The sequence below is a fragment of the Ruditapes philippinarum genome, unplaced genomic scaffold (assembly GCF_026571515.1).
Source record: "Ruditapes philippinarum isolate M1 unplaced genomic scaffold, ASM2657151v2 ctg531_1_1_1_1, whole genome shotgun sequence".
NCBI lineage: Eukaryota > Metazoa > Mollusca > Bivalvia > Venerida > Veneridae > Ruditapes > Ruditapes philippinarum.
In genome coordinates, this window is record NW_026852123.1 from 387,154 (window position 1) to 403,400 (window position 16,247).

Below are 16,247 nucleotides of genomic sequence, written 5' to 3' on the forward strand. Positions count from 1 at the left end.
CTTCCTGATACAGAAAAAGATGTTGTGCTGCCCCGTCCTTCGTATTCACCTGACCTTGTCTTTTGGGAATTCCTTTTTGTTTTCAAAGCTAAAAAATACCTTTCAGACTAAACTTTTGTTCAGCGCAAATAGTTCGGGTCACGTGGGTAGATTTTACAGTCGCCAGCAGACTAACGGTTATTCTTTCAAAAAACCTATATCAGTGGACGGGGTAGATAGGAAAACATTTACTTGGTCTTGAAACTAGAAATAGTACTAACATTTCGGCCAATAAGTAAGAAAACCGTAGGACACTTTATTGCAAATATCTCCTTATAAACATTCTCGGAATCTGATGAAAGAACGATCGACGAGCTTCTCTAAATAAATGGAGTAGATTCATTTTTGGAAATTTTGGGTACAAATATTTGTAACAAATTATGTCAAATAATATCAAATTGAGAAGAATACTATAAATGTTATGTAAGTTTCTTTTCAAAGTCGTATTTCAAAACAGTTTACCCTTAAATGAGCATTGCTTTCGGTAGTGTTTTTGTGTTTACCCTCCAAATACATTATTTTGTTTTCAAAATGTTTCTTACTAGTCTCTTAACAAGAATAAATTAAGAAGTTGGCGTAGGAAACAAAAGAAACATATCTTATTTATATCCGTATTTTAGAGCTTTCCGCGAGAAGTTTGCAAATAGTGTGCAAAAATTTGTAAAACAATCACTTTAATCTAAAATCATACAATACGTTACGTTGCTTTTCATTTTATCAACAATGTTAAAATTGTACTTACACAATACAATCGCAAAAGGTTAGTAAATGAGAATTTGTTGCAAACACATAAAAGCTTGGAAAAGCTTAATAATGCCTGTTTCAAATAGATATCACCTTCAAGCCGAGACTGCACAACGTTTGGTGTGTTTTTAAGGATTCCGTTTTACTTTATTTATATCTTTGTAACGTTGTGTTGTTTTAGCCGACTTTTTTGTACAGTGTTATTTGGAAATAAGAAGGGACAATAATTGGCACTGCAAAAACTGTTGGCCAACCCATTTTCTTGTCTTTGCTATATTGTCCTTTATACATATATGTTTTGCAATAAAGTTTGTTACTTTAATCAGCTGCTGTATGATGGTACATCTCGACAATTGTATCTGTATTGACAATAAAAGTATTTGCATCTTTATCGAATTATATTCTTTGGACACATTGCCAGAGGTTGTCAATGTAAAACGTGGCCGGGTGGTTAACGCGCCGGACTAGTATACTAATGATTGCAAGCTGCATGGGTTCAAACTCCTTCAGGGGCAAGGCGTTTATTTTTTTAGCGAATACCTTTACACTCGTTGCTCTGCACTGGTTGGTTCCATGAACGGATTCGAAAGTGTGTCTATTAGCTTATAGCTTCCAACACAATCGAATTGAAATAAATATTTATAACCAAAACGTGAACGAAATGAGAATATCTATTTATTTGACTTCAGGAATTTGAAAATGTAGAATATATTTTGCAAAAATACAACGTTTAAAAAAAAATACAAACGTTTTGATAGAAAGTGCTCTCTTTTTTACAAAAACGCAAACAACAAGAGCATCTATACCTGCAAAAATGTAAATGATCAAAGCTTTCTATTGATATATCATAAATGATTTGGAATAAATATAGTACTGTATAGTTTTTCTTGAGCAATCATATCAATGGATTACCTAAACGTTTAAAAATTAAGCTTGAAGTTTCGTCAAACAAAATTAAGCATGAGTAGTGCTATACTATTGAAGCCATTCTTGTCGCTAAATAAAATATTTACAATTTTATGGTTTAATGGTTAAATATTTGTATTGAAAAAAATGCAAATAAAAGGGGTGAGGTTAATAAAAGAAATAAATATTGGACGGATAAGATAGGTTGTTGTTTAAAGCAACGCGCCTTCAGATGATGTTTTTATATTTGAATTTTTAACAAAGAAATATCATTACATGTAAAAGATAGTCTTTATACAATTTATCATAACAGCCATTATCTTTTTAAAAATGCTTTCACCGCGATACAAACACACATTTATTTAGCTATTTTGCATATTTCAACATAAATTACGTAACTGATGTACTTTGCTGGTGCCTGATGCTAGTTGAAAATACCCTTTGGTTAACTGGGTAAAATAATTTTAGTGTTATTTTCATGCACTTTCTAAATGTTTATGAAACTAATTTCAATCTAGAGGCGTGCTACTTTAAACTCTATCACAGTTTTGCTTATTGCTCCTACAAAACTCTCTCAACTGACATAACAAATGGTTTGTATGAATCAACCGTCTTCATTGATATTACATAGCGTCATATACCATCTTGATCTAGCATTACCTAGTGTCAAACAAGGTGACGATTGTCATCGCTCAAATAATGTCTTGCATGACCGAGTTGTTTACTTATATGTGTGCTTACATCGAAATCTCCCAATGATGTCACAATGTGGATAAATCCTTCCTTGTCAGATGGAACAATGTTCTTGTTGTAACAAATAATCACTCTCAACTTGCATAATTAAAATTTTTTTGTAATCTTTTGACAACCCTAATAGTTTTCACCATTCATTTTCGATAATGATATTAGTTCTCACGCAAATTTCTCAATTAATGAAAATACACATTTAATGCCACCAAATTTACACAATGTTGATTCGTTTCTTAACATAACTTCAAAGGCGTTGATAGTTTTGTCCACATTTATATGTAGTATTTGTCCAGCATTCTATACAATCCATATGTGCATGTACATGTATTTACAAATGCTAAGAATATGTACAAAGAGACGTAACAAATATACAGTCTGTGAAAGAAACACCCGATTTTAAATTGTTCATTAGTGATATGAATAGAAACAGTCGTCTTTTAGATGAATTGTTTAGAAGGAGGTCGTGTTATACTAGTAGTTGCCCTCATTAGAGTATGAAATGTAAAGTTGTTGGGCAATCTGTATTACTGTGCACTATTATGTTTTTGCAAATCGTGCACACATTTCAGAAGAAAATAGTTTGAATACGCATCATAGAAAAGAGAAAGAATTTGACACTTCAAGTGTCATGAATTCTTTACTTCTTTTCAAACATATGGAAAATTTTCCCGCAGGCGAAACAGCATGGTTCTATGCAACATTGGCATATGGTCTCGTGCAATCTCTTGAAAACACTGCAGTTGATCTGGAACATGTGCAAACAAGGTGTGATAAACCATACATGGTAGAAAGCGACCTCTGCGAACTCACATCCCCAACTTGCTGCTATACAAATACCACAGCACAGTGTGCTAAGCTTGTAACATAAACCGAGCCAAAGGTTGAAGCACGTGTATGACAGCTTCCATACGCAATCAATACTGTGAGCATTTTCGGGTTCTCCTATAACATCTTCAAAACAGACCTGGAATAAATCAGACGTATTAGTGAAAAATATTCATTTTATTGCAATGATGCAATGGCATGTTTTGGAACCACAATAACAATTTGATAATTTTAATTTTGCGCAGCCGATAACATAAAGAATAACGTTTTCTGCATTGGACTGATGATTTTGTGTAATGTATTTGTCCTCTTTGAATTTGGAACAGTACTTTCAAAGTAAGAGGATTTTAATAGCAAAATGCAAAACCAAAGTTTTAAACAGAATCGTGTATGGTCAGATTGCGCGGATGCACTGACTTGCCTTGCCATTGGTGACAAAACTAATCACTTTTGGTTGATAGGTTAAGAGTTATTTACTTCGACTGTTGAATGTGTCGCCCTTCGATTCATAAAAACACATCTGTCTGAATATGAACATCAAAATATAATGCTAGTGTTGATGTCTTATGCATGTTCATGTATCACTAAAACTAGTCGCGATATCACTAATATCTTGAATCTTAAGAATAGTAACTTACTAATTTATTGTTTCTTTCTTAGAAGATATTTACGTCATCTAATAATTTTAGAGTGCGCAATATAAAACATGTATCCATTTTTAAAAAACATTTAGGAACCATATAAACATTTGTTGACCATGTTTCATTAGTTTCAGTAATTCATTTGCTTATTTTGAATTGACTTATTGCGCATTTTACTTCCAGAAATTAGAGTTATCACGTTAGAAATATAGTCTTTATGCGGATATTTCCGTGAGCTTTCGGCAATATAGATATATTCTTTTGATTGAGCTTTATGAAGAAAGTTGTTCATTCAAGATATATTTACATTAAAAAGAGATTTGTTTTATGTCTTGAATGCTTAATGTAAATGTACCTTTTTGTAACATTTACATCTGTTCTGCAGAATATAAAATCCAAGCCTGCAGAACGAGGAATTCAATACATTCCGAGGATTTCTGCAGATATAAATTCAAGGGGAAAGGTGCATTAGTGCTATTCTTGCATAAACATATTTTCTTCGTTTATGTACAAACTTGCATGCGAATTTTCATGAAAGATTAAAATTTTTTTAGTTTGTAACAATTAGAATATAACAAACAAAATCATTCAAAGAAAATTTTGTCGCAATTGTTTATATGACAAGTGTGTGTGCGTTGTGATAACTTTTGAACATTTATTTTTGTTGCTGTGGTAACAAAATTTTATTTTTTGAATTTTAAAAATTAAAAAAAAAAAAAAAATCTAAATCTTGTTTGCTTTTGCTTGTTTCGGCATTATTTGATTATGAAGATTGAATGTTCATAAGGTTTTTTATGTTTAAAAAAGCGAATTATTTCTTTTATTTATTCATTCATATTTTAATTATATATATTTATCTTGATTATTTTAATTTAAACATTATTTTATTTAGATATTTATGAACGCATCTTTGTTACCTTTACTTAGGAGATTTGATTGTTCTGGAAAAAAACTCAAGAGATATCATTCCTTAATTAAAAAAAAGTGTTAACCTTTAATCCTGCATTAAGATCATTGGGATCTCTCTGTTCTAAATCCACTGCCATTTCTGTTAGTGCCTCAAATTAAATTCCAAACAATTTTTATCACAGGGAAAAAAAGAACGGACCCAACCGTCGGTGTTGAGTGTACTTCAGAAACTGATGCCGAGAATGTTGTTTAGTAAACAGTAACAGTAGTTCTAGGTAAATAACCAGTTTCCAAAGATACAGTTTAATTATTGATGACTAGAGATTCTAGCGTGACAAGTTCTAATGTGTGAACAACGTTCATGCTTGTTTGGTCATACAGGTAGATAAAATACAAGTAGTTATTGCCTAGTTTATTGCCGCGACATTTTAAAATTTACAATTATTTGAGCTATTGATCTGTATGGGAACGACTTAATATGATTGATATCGATTAACATCATCATGATAATCGTTTCCATCATTTGTTTTTTACTTTTATTTACCATTTACATCATTTTCACAACATTAACTTCTACATTATTATCAGAGTCATCATTATCATCGTCGTCATCTTTTACATCGATATGATATTATCATCGTCGTCATCCTCTACATCGATATTATCATCATCATCGTCGTCGTCGTCGTAGTAGTAGTCACTACCATGAGCAACACCAGAATCATTATCATAATTCCTACCATCACCATCATCATCATCATCACTTTAACATCCATCTGTATCATTATCAGAAACTTCTCCTTATTCATCATCGTTGCCATCGTAAAGGTTGCCGTCGTCATCGTCATCAAGATAACAATCAACAGAAGTCGCCTGTTTTATTAATATTCTTCCACAATGTTATGTGTTGTTGTTATTCTTTTTGCACATATCTAGCTGTGTTTTATGAAGAAAATATCATTTTTAATGTCAAGGTACAAAACAAATATTGAAGACTTGCGATATAAAAACCATTTGGGTGTATATATGACTCCAGTGTAGCATTTTAGCCAAATTCGTTAATTTCCGTAATATAACTAATTTACAACCCTTTGAGTGGATCAGAGTCAAAGCGACGCATAAAACATTTTTGTATAATCGAAACAGCGATAAAATATTTCGAATTATAACGAACTTAAAACAGAATCGAGCGTGGACTTAATATTGTACATATTTTCATTGGTTACAATAGAAATAACACGTAAAACACCAAAAACAAACAACTCTCAAACTAATTTATTATCTATATAAACGTTCAATCTGATACACATAATAGAATTAATCATAAAAAAGAAAAAAGAAAACCAAAATGCAAATTTGGAACATCTGCGTACATCAATAGATACCAATAAAGATGAAAAAGTCAAATAAACAAACATTTTATACTGAACAGTGAAACGATCAAGATGTGTTCGTTATATCCGAGTTTGCCTAACTATTATAATCAGTAGTATGTTATAGTATACAAGTTGTCTTTGTTTTGTGTAGTAAATCGATATGTACGATTAATCCAGGATTCGACACATCCGTGTCATTTTATTGCGATCATCGTGTTATAATAATATTTATCAGAATCATATTTCTCGCAATAAACACTTAATATTGTACATGTTCAATTTAAAAAGTTCTATAAAAAAAAATAGAGAATTGATGATATCAAAATTTACCAAATAAATACTGGTATCCAAAAAAAAAAACAATAAGTAATAACATGTTACGCGTACTGTCTAACTAAAAGAACAAGAGGCTATGAATTTGAGTAAATTCAAATACATGTACATGTATGTTGCATGTAAATATGGACGGATAGGATAAGAGTCAATGTGTATATAATATCACAGTACTGGCCTATTTATTTATAGACTATAATAATCTTAAACATATATTTTAAACATTCATTTAACATAGTTGTTATTAATACATAATATTATATCAAACAATAAGTAACATTCACAACATTTGGACTAACTCTTTTCACATATAAAACGAAAAAAAAATCTAAGGTGAGTTGGTATTAAAACACGACCTTGTAACAAATGATCAGTTCGTAAAAAGATTAAGAAATCTGCATTCATTGCTACTGCTCAATTTTTCCCCAAATGCTTGAAAACGGTTCCGAACGCTTCACAGCATGGCTCAAGACAACATCCACAGATGGTTTCATGAATTTTCTTCAGTACGGAACAGTTGATCTCTAGCATGCGGAGAAATGGGGTTATGAACCAAATATGGTAAAACGCTGTCTCGGCAAACTCACACGCCCACTCGGCAGCGATACAGATGCCAAAGCAAAGGGTACTGATTTTGTATGTGAGGCCCAGCCAGCACGTAAAGCACGTGTATGATAATTTCCAGACACAGTCTAAACTATGAACGCCGTCAGGTTCTGCTAAAACATCCTCAAAAGCAACCTGAAAATAAAAAAAAAGTTATACTTTATAGTGTTTCAATAAAAAATCTATGCAGCCAAAAGTTTTCGACACCATTATCATTATCATAATGATTAACAACAACATCATTATTATCAACATTATTATTCCTTATGATGAATACAATATTCCATGCAGTCAATGATTAGCACTTTTCATCATCATCATTATCATCATTAACATCATCGTCATTATCAACAACAATAATAATTATCAACAGCAATAATAATATAATCATCAACAACATTTTATATTTTCATAATGAATAAAATGTTCCATACAATCAATAGAATGTAGTTTTTATCATCATCGTCATCATTAGCATCATCATCATCAACATAAATAACATTATCATCATCAACAACAACATCATCATCTCCATCATCAACAACAACAACATTATCATCATCAATAACAACAACAACATTGTCATTCTTTATAATTATTTAAATGTTGCGTGCAGTCATAGTAACCAGTTTTCATCATCATTATTATCATCATAATCATCAGCAGGAGCATCATCATTATCATCAACATCATCATCATCGTATTCATCAAAAACAACAACAACATAATTATTGCTACTAAGACTAACATCGTTATTGAAGCATATCTGAATATATACATTGCTGAAGCCAATTATATTTATAGAGTTTGACATATATCAACAAAATGATTCAGCATTAATATGTGTTCATGCATTCAATAATTCTTCGTTTATCTAATATATAATTATCTAATTCTGTCATATTAATGATAGTATATTGTTAAAACACCGACCTCTTTTAAGGTCAATAATAACTTATGCAAGCAGCTTAAGTGAAAACCAATAACTTATAGGAAAACATGTATTACTATCGTCGCACGGGACGATTCGTGCTTATCTTAATTGCCTATCTCTGTGAATGTACGTGAAACTCGTGCAATATTAATGAGGTTTTTCCTCTTTACCTAGCTACATTGTAAACAAAGGTAAACATTGTAAACAATGCGTCCCCAGAGCCTGGTAAAATTCAATACGCGTTACTTTTACAACTTTCTCTCGTTTTACATAGCCTATTTGGGAAAAGAGTATTACTTTTTAAGTTCAACTGAACATTTCCGACCATGTTTTAATGACCATGTAGTAAAAGTTGCTAGTAAATGGCAGATATTGATTTAGTCTGTAATGAACTAAATTTAAGAAAACGATAAGTTCTGTCTCTTTTTGCAAATGATACAGTATATCATGAAAAAGTTTTCATTATACCCCTTAGATTATGCGGCATGGCAGTGTAATATAATATGATTACGAATTAAATAAGGTAAAAATCAAACTCGTAATGTTTTTATCTTAAAAAGCAATAATGGCAAAAGCTATCATATCTATTTTATTTGAGATTAATCCTTTACATTTCTTGTAGAATGGCAAGAACTATCCTTTACATTTTATTTTTCGAATGACCAATGAAATTCCCAGATTTCAATTTGTAATTTAAAATGACAAATGAAACTTCTTCTTAAAAAATGATTTTAGATGGCCTACGGCTAAAAAAATCCTTCATACAAATTGCATTTATAAAAATATGAATATTCAGAATAAATGGCAAACAATATCATACTTAAGTCCGATGAATTATTGATCTATCGATCCTATCAAACTTTTATATATAGTTAATGATGGTATATTGTCAATAGCTCAAAATATTTTATATCTTGGAAATTGCGATACCAAACATGCGTTCTGGTTAGGTTTCGATGTTAAAGTATCATGTTACAATCGATGACATGGCACAGTTTTGTTTTCAACTATACCAGATAGATTGGAGAATCAATAATTTGTTAGCAGAACGCGTGTTTACTTGATGACGCTTATCATTAACGGTTAGTTCTAATAAAAAAACCTTTATAATTTAAAAAACGTTATATTTAATTGCGTAAAATGGTTATTTTCGATTAAATGTCCATTATGCCCCAGAATGCTTTCATTTTCATTTCTCGTAAGCTTTTTATTTTTGTGCCAATGTTATAGTTATTATATTTGCCCTTTTCTAAAGGGTGAAAAAAAATCAATTCTAAGGCATAATGTTCCTTTTTTGGATACCAAAAGGTACGGAAGAGTATACTGACCCCCCTTATATATTTTATATGCCTGTTTAAAATACGACGATACATGATAACAACATTGTTCGTCATGGTTTTTTAAAAGTTATATATATATAGTTCATATTGATCTTTTCTGTTTTTTGGCTACTATACTGTTAAAAAAACGTATTATAAACTTAAGTCTTTCTTAAGACCTTACTTTTATTTATAATAAATATGTTTTTTCTTCTTTTCATTGAAATTCTACCTCAAGAAGCAGACGTTTTCTTCGAGTAAACGCTTTTATTTATTTGAAAACAGTATGTTTTCGAGGCATTATTTGTTTGACAGATATAGAGATGATATAATCATATATAATATATATATTCTTAACCTGAGTTTTTAGCTTAGATGATGTTTTATATGTTTCGTAAAATAAGTTGATCGTTATGATAACACGCTTGCGGTACACGAGTATTATATAAAAGATTATAATTTGTCTGATATATATTATAATTATATAAATGGTATTAAAACTTTGAGTAACTTATACTATAAATATTTCTTACACCTTTTTCAATAATTATACATGTTGTTTTTATATCAAAACGAGAAAAGGGCCATTTAATATTACAATAATAGATGATACCAAGAGAATCTAATTTAATTTATAAATTCATACATCTTTTTTCATGAGAATTATATGATAAAGGCTAAATTGTACAACTTCTGTATGTTAAGAAGAACGTTCTGTTCTCTTAAATTTCCAAATATCATCGAAGAAACAATGCATATTTGTGATTTATGGTGTATAATAACAGATAAAACTCTGCAAGATCTACTTTAGATATCATATAACTTGTCATTTTTTAAAGATATGTATTATACAAAGGTTTTTTTTCTTGAAGGCATAAAAAATATATAAGGGGGTCAGTATACTCTTCCGTAAAAAGATATTTCGAACAATCATTAAGACTATGTTATCTTCACCTTATTGCTCTTTTAGTTTTAATGTTTCTAAAATAAGCAAGTTAATTCAAATTATCCACAGTCTTCATAATAATGAAACTGTCTGCCTTGTGTTTTAAGGTAAATCCAAAGATAAATTTACTATTTTGGAGGTACATTAACGTTTAGAAATGAATATATTGTTTTCTTCTTTAGAAAGTGCAAATATGCGTTTTATACTCTTTTGATAATTTATTTAGATAATTTTGGCGGGTAAGAAGCGCTGAATGTACAACAATTCGTCATAAAAGTAGTCATATGTAAATAAGTATTATTTTGACTTCCATACAAAAAAAAACAAAATTACGATATCTTTACTAAAATTCAAAAATGAAAAAAAAAACAAAAGATGGTTCGGCTATATGATCAATAGGTAACATTTTTGGAAAGTGTTAAGGACACCAAAAATAAGAAGAAAGTTATTGTGAAATAACTGCAATGTCATATTTTTGGCTTTGAAAACTTTGTTTTTCAATATAAGATAGAAAATTTTCTTTTTTCTTCTCAAAACGAGTAGTGTATCTATTCATTATAATTTCTAAATAAGTACATTTTTCTAAAATATATATATAACAGAAAAATATATAATTCAATAATGTATTCTTCCTTACGACTAAAAATTGAAATGTTTCTTAAATTCTAACACATTCTATGATATTTTTTGAAAAACTATAATATAAAAGTGTAATGACTGCTGCTTTTTTTCAATGATAATGATAAAAATTGTACATGCATGTCGAAATTAAAAAACTGCAGGATTTACCTTTAAATGATCGTTAATGTTGTTTGGATCCCTGTTAACAACGTCCACTGTGTCCATTTTGGTTAACTTAACAAAACTGACCAAGTACTACAGAAAAAGTGGAACCTTTGGGAGTGACCGGATAAATGCCGTACTTCATATGTAACGGCTGATATTAATTCGGAAGTTGTTATTACCCGGTTACCAAAGAAACGGTTGAATAATTGATATGCTGCCGATCTGGCGGTCATTCAGGATGGACATTGTCATTGTTTTCATTGTAAGAAACTGGGATACTGACCAATCAGGATATCGATATTCATTATGTAACACTGAAATATGTCCTCATGTTTACAGACTTTCGTTACCTTGCAACGATAAATCTGTAATTGGTAATTTTATTAGAAATGTACTTTTCCACAAGTGACAAAAACGTATATACATGTAATTTTATGTGTTAGTTAGTCCTTTCAGCTCATAAACAGACCACCTTAGTCTATTGTACGAAATAGTATTTGGGAAAAATTGATGTTTTTATTATAACAAATGTATTATTATTATTGTTGTTGTTGTTGTTGTTGTTCTTCTTCTTCTTCTTCTTCTTCTTCTTCTTCTTCTTCTTCTTCTTCTTCTTCTTCTTCTTCTTCTTCTTGGTGTTATTTAGGTGATTAAGCTTATAAACGGACCGCCTTATTCAGTATTTATTTATGGTACAGAATAGTATTTGGGAATTATTGGTGGTTTTTGTTTCCAGATGAGCCAAAATATTTAAAGAAAATCAATATTGAGAAAAATGTACTAAAATTTTAAGAAAGGTAAAAATCATTCAAGATCCAAGTTATGTTTTACATGTTATGTGCGATTTACGACTTATTTTGCAGTATTTTATCACCATATTTCTACTGCGTTACTAACGCAGTAAGGGCTGTTTTTGCATATGTTGACCACGTTTTAGTAATTTTCTTGTATTGTAAGTGCCGATTAATTATTTTATTTCTTCATCTCACAATATATTACTTTTAAATCAATTTCTAAAATTTTCATGGAAATTAACATGAATATGGAGACGTGCTGCTTTAAACATAGATGTATTTATTTTGTTATTTTCACCATGACCGTTTAATGATCGTTTCCCTTGTTACAAGTATTGATTATAGCATAGAAACAAAAGATAAACAATCCTGGGACATGAGAAAACAATTGCAGCGTTAGATGACATCACGTGATAACAGATTGTACTTATATTCCTGTATTGGCAGCTTTTCGAACAATATACAAGGCATGAATATTTAACTTGAAGGCGGTTTAATTTACAACACCTGAATTATCTGGTTATTTCCGCCTCGCTCGGCGCCTGAATTCATTCGCTTCTTAGTTAACATCGCGCATGAATTAAATAAAATGAAAATGTTTACTTTTTTATGTTCTCTTTTGTTAAAGTTTTGTCACGTTGTACATTGTATCAATAAATATTTATTAAAAGAAAACAATGTGTGATGATATAACCAGATAGTTAACGCGTCGTACTGATAATCTAAAGATTGCTGGTCGCGTATGTTCAAACCCCGTAAGGGGCAAGCCGTCGTTTCCGTGAGCTAGAAACCTTACACTGATTGCTTAGTACTGGTTGGTTTCAGTATCGGATTCGAGAGTGTTTTAACAAGAAACTGTTTCATTGAACTGTGTTTCAATAATAACTATTTTAAGAAATAGCTTCCAACAATGTAAAATAAATAAGTATAAACTAAAAGAAAACAATCGACTAGAGTATAATTATTTCTTAAAAGGACCGGTGGTTGCTCACTGCTGTGGGTTCGAGTTCCTTAGGGGACTTTGGATTATTTTTATGTAAGAATGCTTTCCACCAAGATCGTGGAAACTCGGTGATCCTTAACAAAGTTAATGAAAATTGATATACTGCAATTTCTTTAAAAAAGGACCAACTTTACTTTACCCGAAGTAGGGATTGCAGATTCCCATACATAGTTTATTTATTCTTTTATTACAATTAGACATATTCAGTAATAATTTCAAAAATTTCTATAAATTTTTCTGCCATTAAAATATTTTACTCAAGGATGAGCAAAGTACATGCATCTTTAAACAAATCCGTCAAAAAGGTTATATTTGAAACGCCACCAATATGTCTATAAACATTACATATATATTTACAAAGAAAGTCTTTGGTTCAAAGAATGTCCATAAAAACATTGATTTAAAGGTAGAAAAACGTGCGTGGTTTCCTAGCAACAGCGCATGTCCCTTGACAAAGTTCTAACGCTTCTCGAACGCTGAAAATATTTTCCCACATGCTAAACAGCACGGCTCCAGACAGCAGGCACATATCGTCTGATGACACTTCTTGAAAACCTCGCAGTTGATTTCCATCAACCGCAATGAAGGTGTTATAAACCAGATATGGTAGAAGGCAACTTCGGCGAACTCGCACGCCCATTCGGCGGCCAAGCAAATACCACAGCACAGTGTGCTGAGCTTGTAACACACGCCAAGCCAGAAGTTGAAGCACGAGAACGACAGCTTCCACACGCAGTCAATACTACGAACACCGTCAGGTTCCGCGAGAATATCTTCAAAGGCAACCTGTAAATGAAAGAGACCTTCTCTATTATATGTATTATCATAACACTTAAGTTGTTAAAGACAAGACATACAATTACAAAAAAAAAAACAAGTTGAACTCAGGATTTGCCCCTTTAACTTATTTTTTTTTTCGCACTTTATAAAATGTTTTCCAAATACTGCGTTTGCAGCGTTTGTTCCAATAGAATTTTTTTTAATTCCCTTGTAACAAAACATCGAAAACAAAGTGTGCTCTAGCTAGCTTGTTTTTTTTTTTTTCGACACCGTTAAAAATCCAAATCAAATCCATATTGTATCCCATCAAGCCTCGTTTTCGTTCTCCGGGTCTAAAAGATCCTTATAAAATCTATATAGTTCTCAAAGAACTAAAGTTCTGTGAAAATGTTAAAAATTGGTGGTGTGAAATGATGAAAACATTATACTAGTACATTGTTTAATACAAAACTGTTTCTATTGGACTCGTACACAGGTGCTAAAAATCTATATTGGACGTCGTACTTTAAAGGTTTGACGGCTGTTTTCTCGTCCAATTGAATTAAGTATTGAACTCAACAATGTATATTCATTTCACAATATTACAAATGTCGAATTAAATCGTATGTAGGTTGTTTATGGAAATAAAATGTATCTGTGTTCAACATCTTTTCCTTGTGTGTACATTGGTCAATATATTTTTAATGACATACAAAATATTCTTTATACACGTTGAATATTTTTAACTCAACTTTTTATCGTAATTGACTTCTTTGAAAGAGGCTGTTTTTATATTCGTTTTTTTTTCCTTTTTTATTAATAATTGTCCTGGATTCATACAAATAGACGGGTACACTAATCGATTAAAAACTCATCATTGGTAAAAAGGTAAGAGAATTTCTACAAAGAGCGTATCCTAGTTATGTTTAAGTACAACATCCTGGAAATGTCGTCTGCATGAACAACGCTGAATATGTATTGGAAAATCATTAACGAAAGAAAAAAATAAAGGCAAAAGATAATTAGTAGATGGGATGGGCAGTTATCCTTAGAATTGAACTTCCTGCAGTGGTAACTTCCCTTGTTCAGTACAAAACAGCTTCAAACTTTGCTTGATTAGCTTAGAAAGATATACTATTTCAATTTCATTGTATAGCAAGCTTCATTTAGGCACCGTTCGATTATCTCAATAGGTAGAGCGTTTGACTGTGAATCGGGCGATCCGGGTTCGATTCCCGGACGGTGCAGGTCACTTTCGTTGTGATTGATCATGAAATCCTTTCTACGGTCATTCGCAATGTATATCTGCTCTGGCATGTAAAGAAGTTATCAGTTCTTTGCGAAAGTGAAGGCAACTAGTTCAGGAACGATGCGGTGGCTGAACTATGCTCTGGTTAATTCAATGTGTCTTTCTGCCACGATCGATCCGGAGTGAAAACTACCAACACCACCGCCAAGTACTTCATTCACAACTTAATCGCAGTTGGGCTAGATTCTTGTGCCTGCTATAGGCTCAGTCGTGGCGAGTGTTCAACATAAATGAGAATTTGAATAGAAATGAATATACAAAATAGAATATGGATATTTAAATAAAAAACACAGAATTTGCTTTGTATGTATAAATAAATAGACAAGGAAAGCTAATAAACATGTACAAATGATAAAACAAGCACAGAAATATGTATGTATGATAATCTAGACAAAACAAATTTAAAAATATGTATGTTTAATTGACTAGACTAAGCAAAGAGATATGAATATATCAGTGACTTGACGAGACAAACAAAGAAATGTGTATGTATAAATGACTTGATGGAACATGCACAGAAATATGTATGTATAAATGACTTGACGGGACAAGCACGTATGTATAAATGACTTGACAAGACAAGCATAGAGATTTGTATGTATAAATGACTAGGCAAAACAAGCATAGAGATTTGTATTTATAAATGACTGGACAAAACAAGCATATAGATTTGTATGTATAAATGACAAAAACAAGCATAGAGATTTGTATGTATAAATGACAAAAACAAGCATAGAGATTTGTATGTATAAATGACTAGACAAAACAAGCATAGATATTTGTACATGTATGTTTAAATGACAAGAACAAGCATAGAGATTTGTATGTATAAATGACTACACAAAACAAGCATAGAGATGTGTATGTATAAATGACTAGACAAAACAAGCATAGAAATTTGTATGTATAAATGACTAGACAAAACAAGCATAGAGATTTATACATGACTTGAGAGAACAAACATAGAAATATGTACATACATGTATATGTATAAATGACACAGGTAATATACAAACCTTTAAGTGGTCGTTCAGATTATTCGGATCTCTGTTCATTAAGTCAAGATCCGACATTGTTGATTATAATCAAGTCCAACTATGAAATGAAATAAATACCAGAATTTTAACAAATCGTGAAAATCACTAATAAAAGCAGACGTACGTTGGCGATATGAAGTTGACAATAAAATATAATATTTTTTGTGTTTGTACCCGGTTTCCACCGAGACTCGTAAATAATTGATCATTTTTATCGGATTCTCACAGGAC

The 16,247-nt window shown here is 31.1% G+C and overlaps 2 protein-coding genes across 2 annotated transcripts; both read right to left on the reverse strand.

Annotated features, from left to right (window-relative positions):
- Positions 1-6,539: 6,539 nt before the first annotated feature.
- Positions 6,540-11,384, reverse strand: LOC132749715 (caveolin-1-like). Its single transcript, XM_060739596.1, has 2 exons — positions 11,118-11,384; positions 6,540-7,264 (listed from the first exon to the last, which is right to left on the reverse strand). The coding sequence occupies exons 1-2, from the start codon at positions 11,172-11,174 to the stop codon at positions 6,938-6,940; spliced, it is 384 nt and encodes a 127-aa protein (XP_060595579.1). The 5' UTR covers positions 11,175-11,384; the 3' UTR covers positions 6,540-6,937.
- Positions 11,385-13,056: 1,672 nt separating this feature from the next.
- LOC132749722 (caveolin-1-like) lies at positions 13,057-16,195 on the reverse strand. Its single transcript, XM_060739609.1, has 2 exons — positions 15,996-16,195; positions 13,057-13,697 (listed from the first exon to the last, which is right to left on the reverse strand). The coding sequence occupies exons 1-2, from the start codon at positions 16,050-16,052 to the stop codon at positions 13,371-13,373; spliced, it is 384 nt and encodes a 127-aa protein (XP_060595592.1). The 5' UTR covers positions 16,053-16,195; the 3' UTR covers positions 13,057-13,370.
- Positions 16,196-16,247: the final 52 nt, after the last annotated feature.

Bases quoted from the DNA above. Each gene is read 5' to 3' on its own strand.
- LOC132749715 (XM_060739596.1), bottom strand. From the start codon at position 11,174: ATGGACACAGTGGACGTTGTTAACAGGGATCCAAACAACATTAACGAT. The intron at 7,265-11,117 runs GTAAATCCTGCA...TTTTATTTTCAG, and splicing joins ACATTAACGATCATTTAAAG to GTTGCTTTTGAGGATGTTTT.
- LOC132749722 (XM_060739609.1), bottom strand. From the start codon at position 16,052: ATGTCGGATCTTGACTTAATGAACAGAGATCCGAATAATCTGAACGAC. The intron at 13,698-15,995 runs GTTTGTATATTA...TTTCATTTACAG, and splicing joins ATCTGAACGACCACTTAAAG to GTTGCCTTTGAAGATATTCT.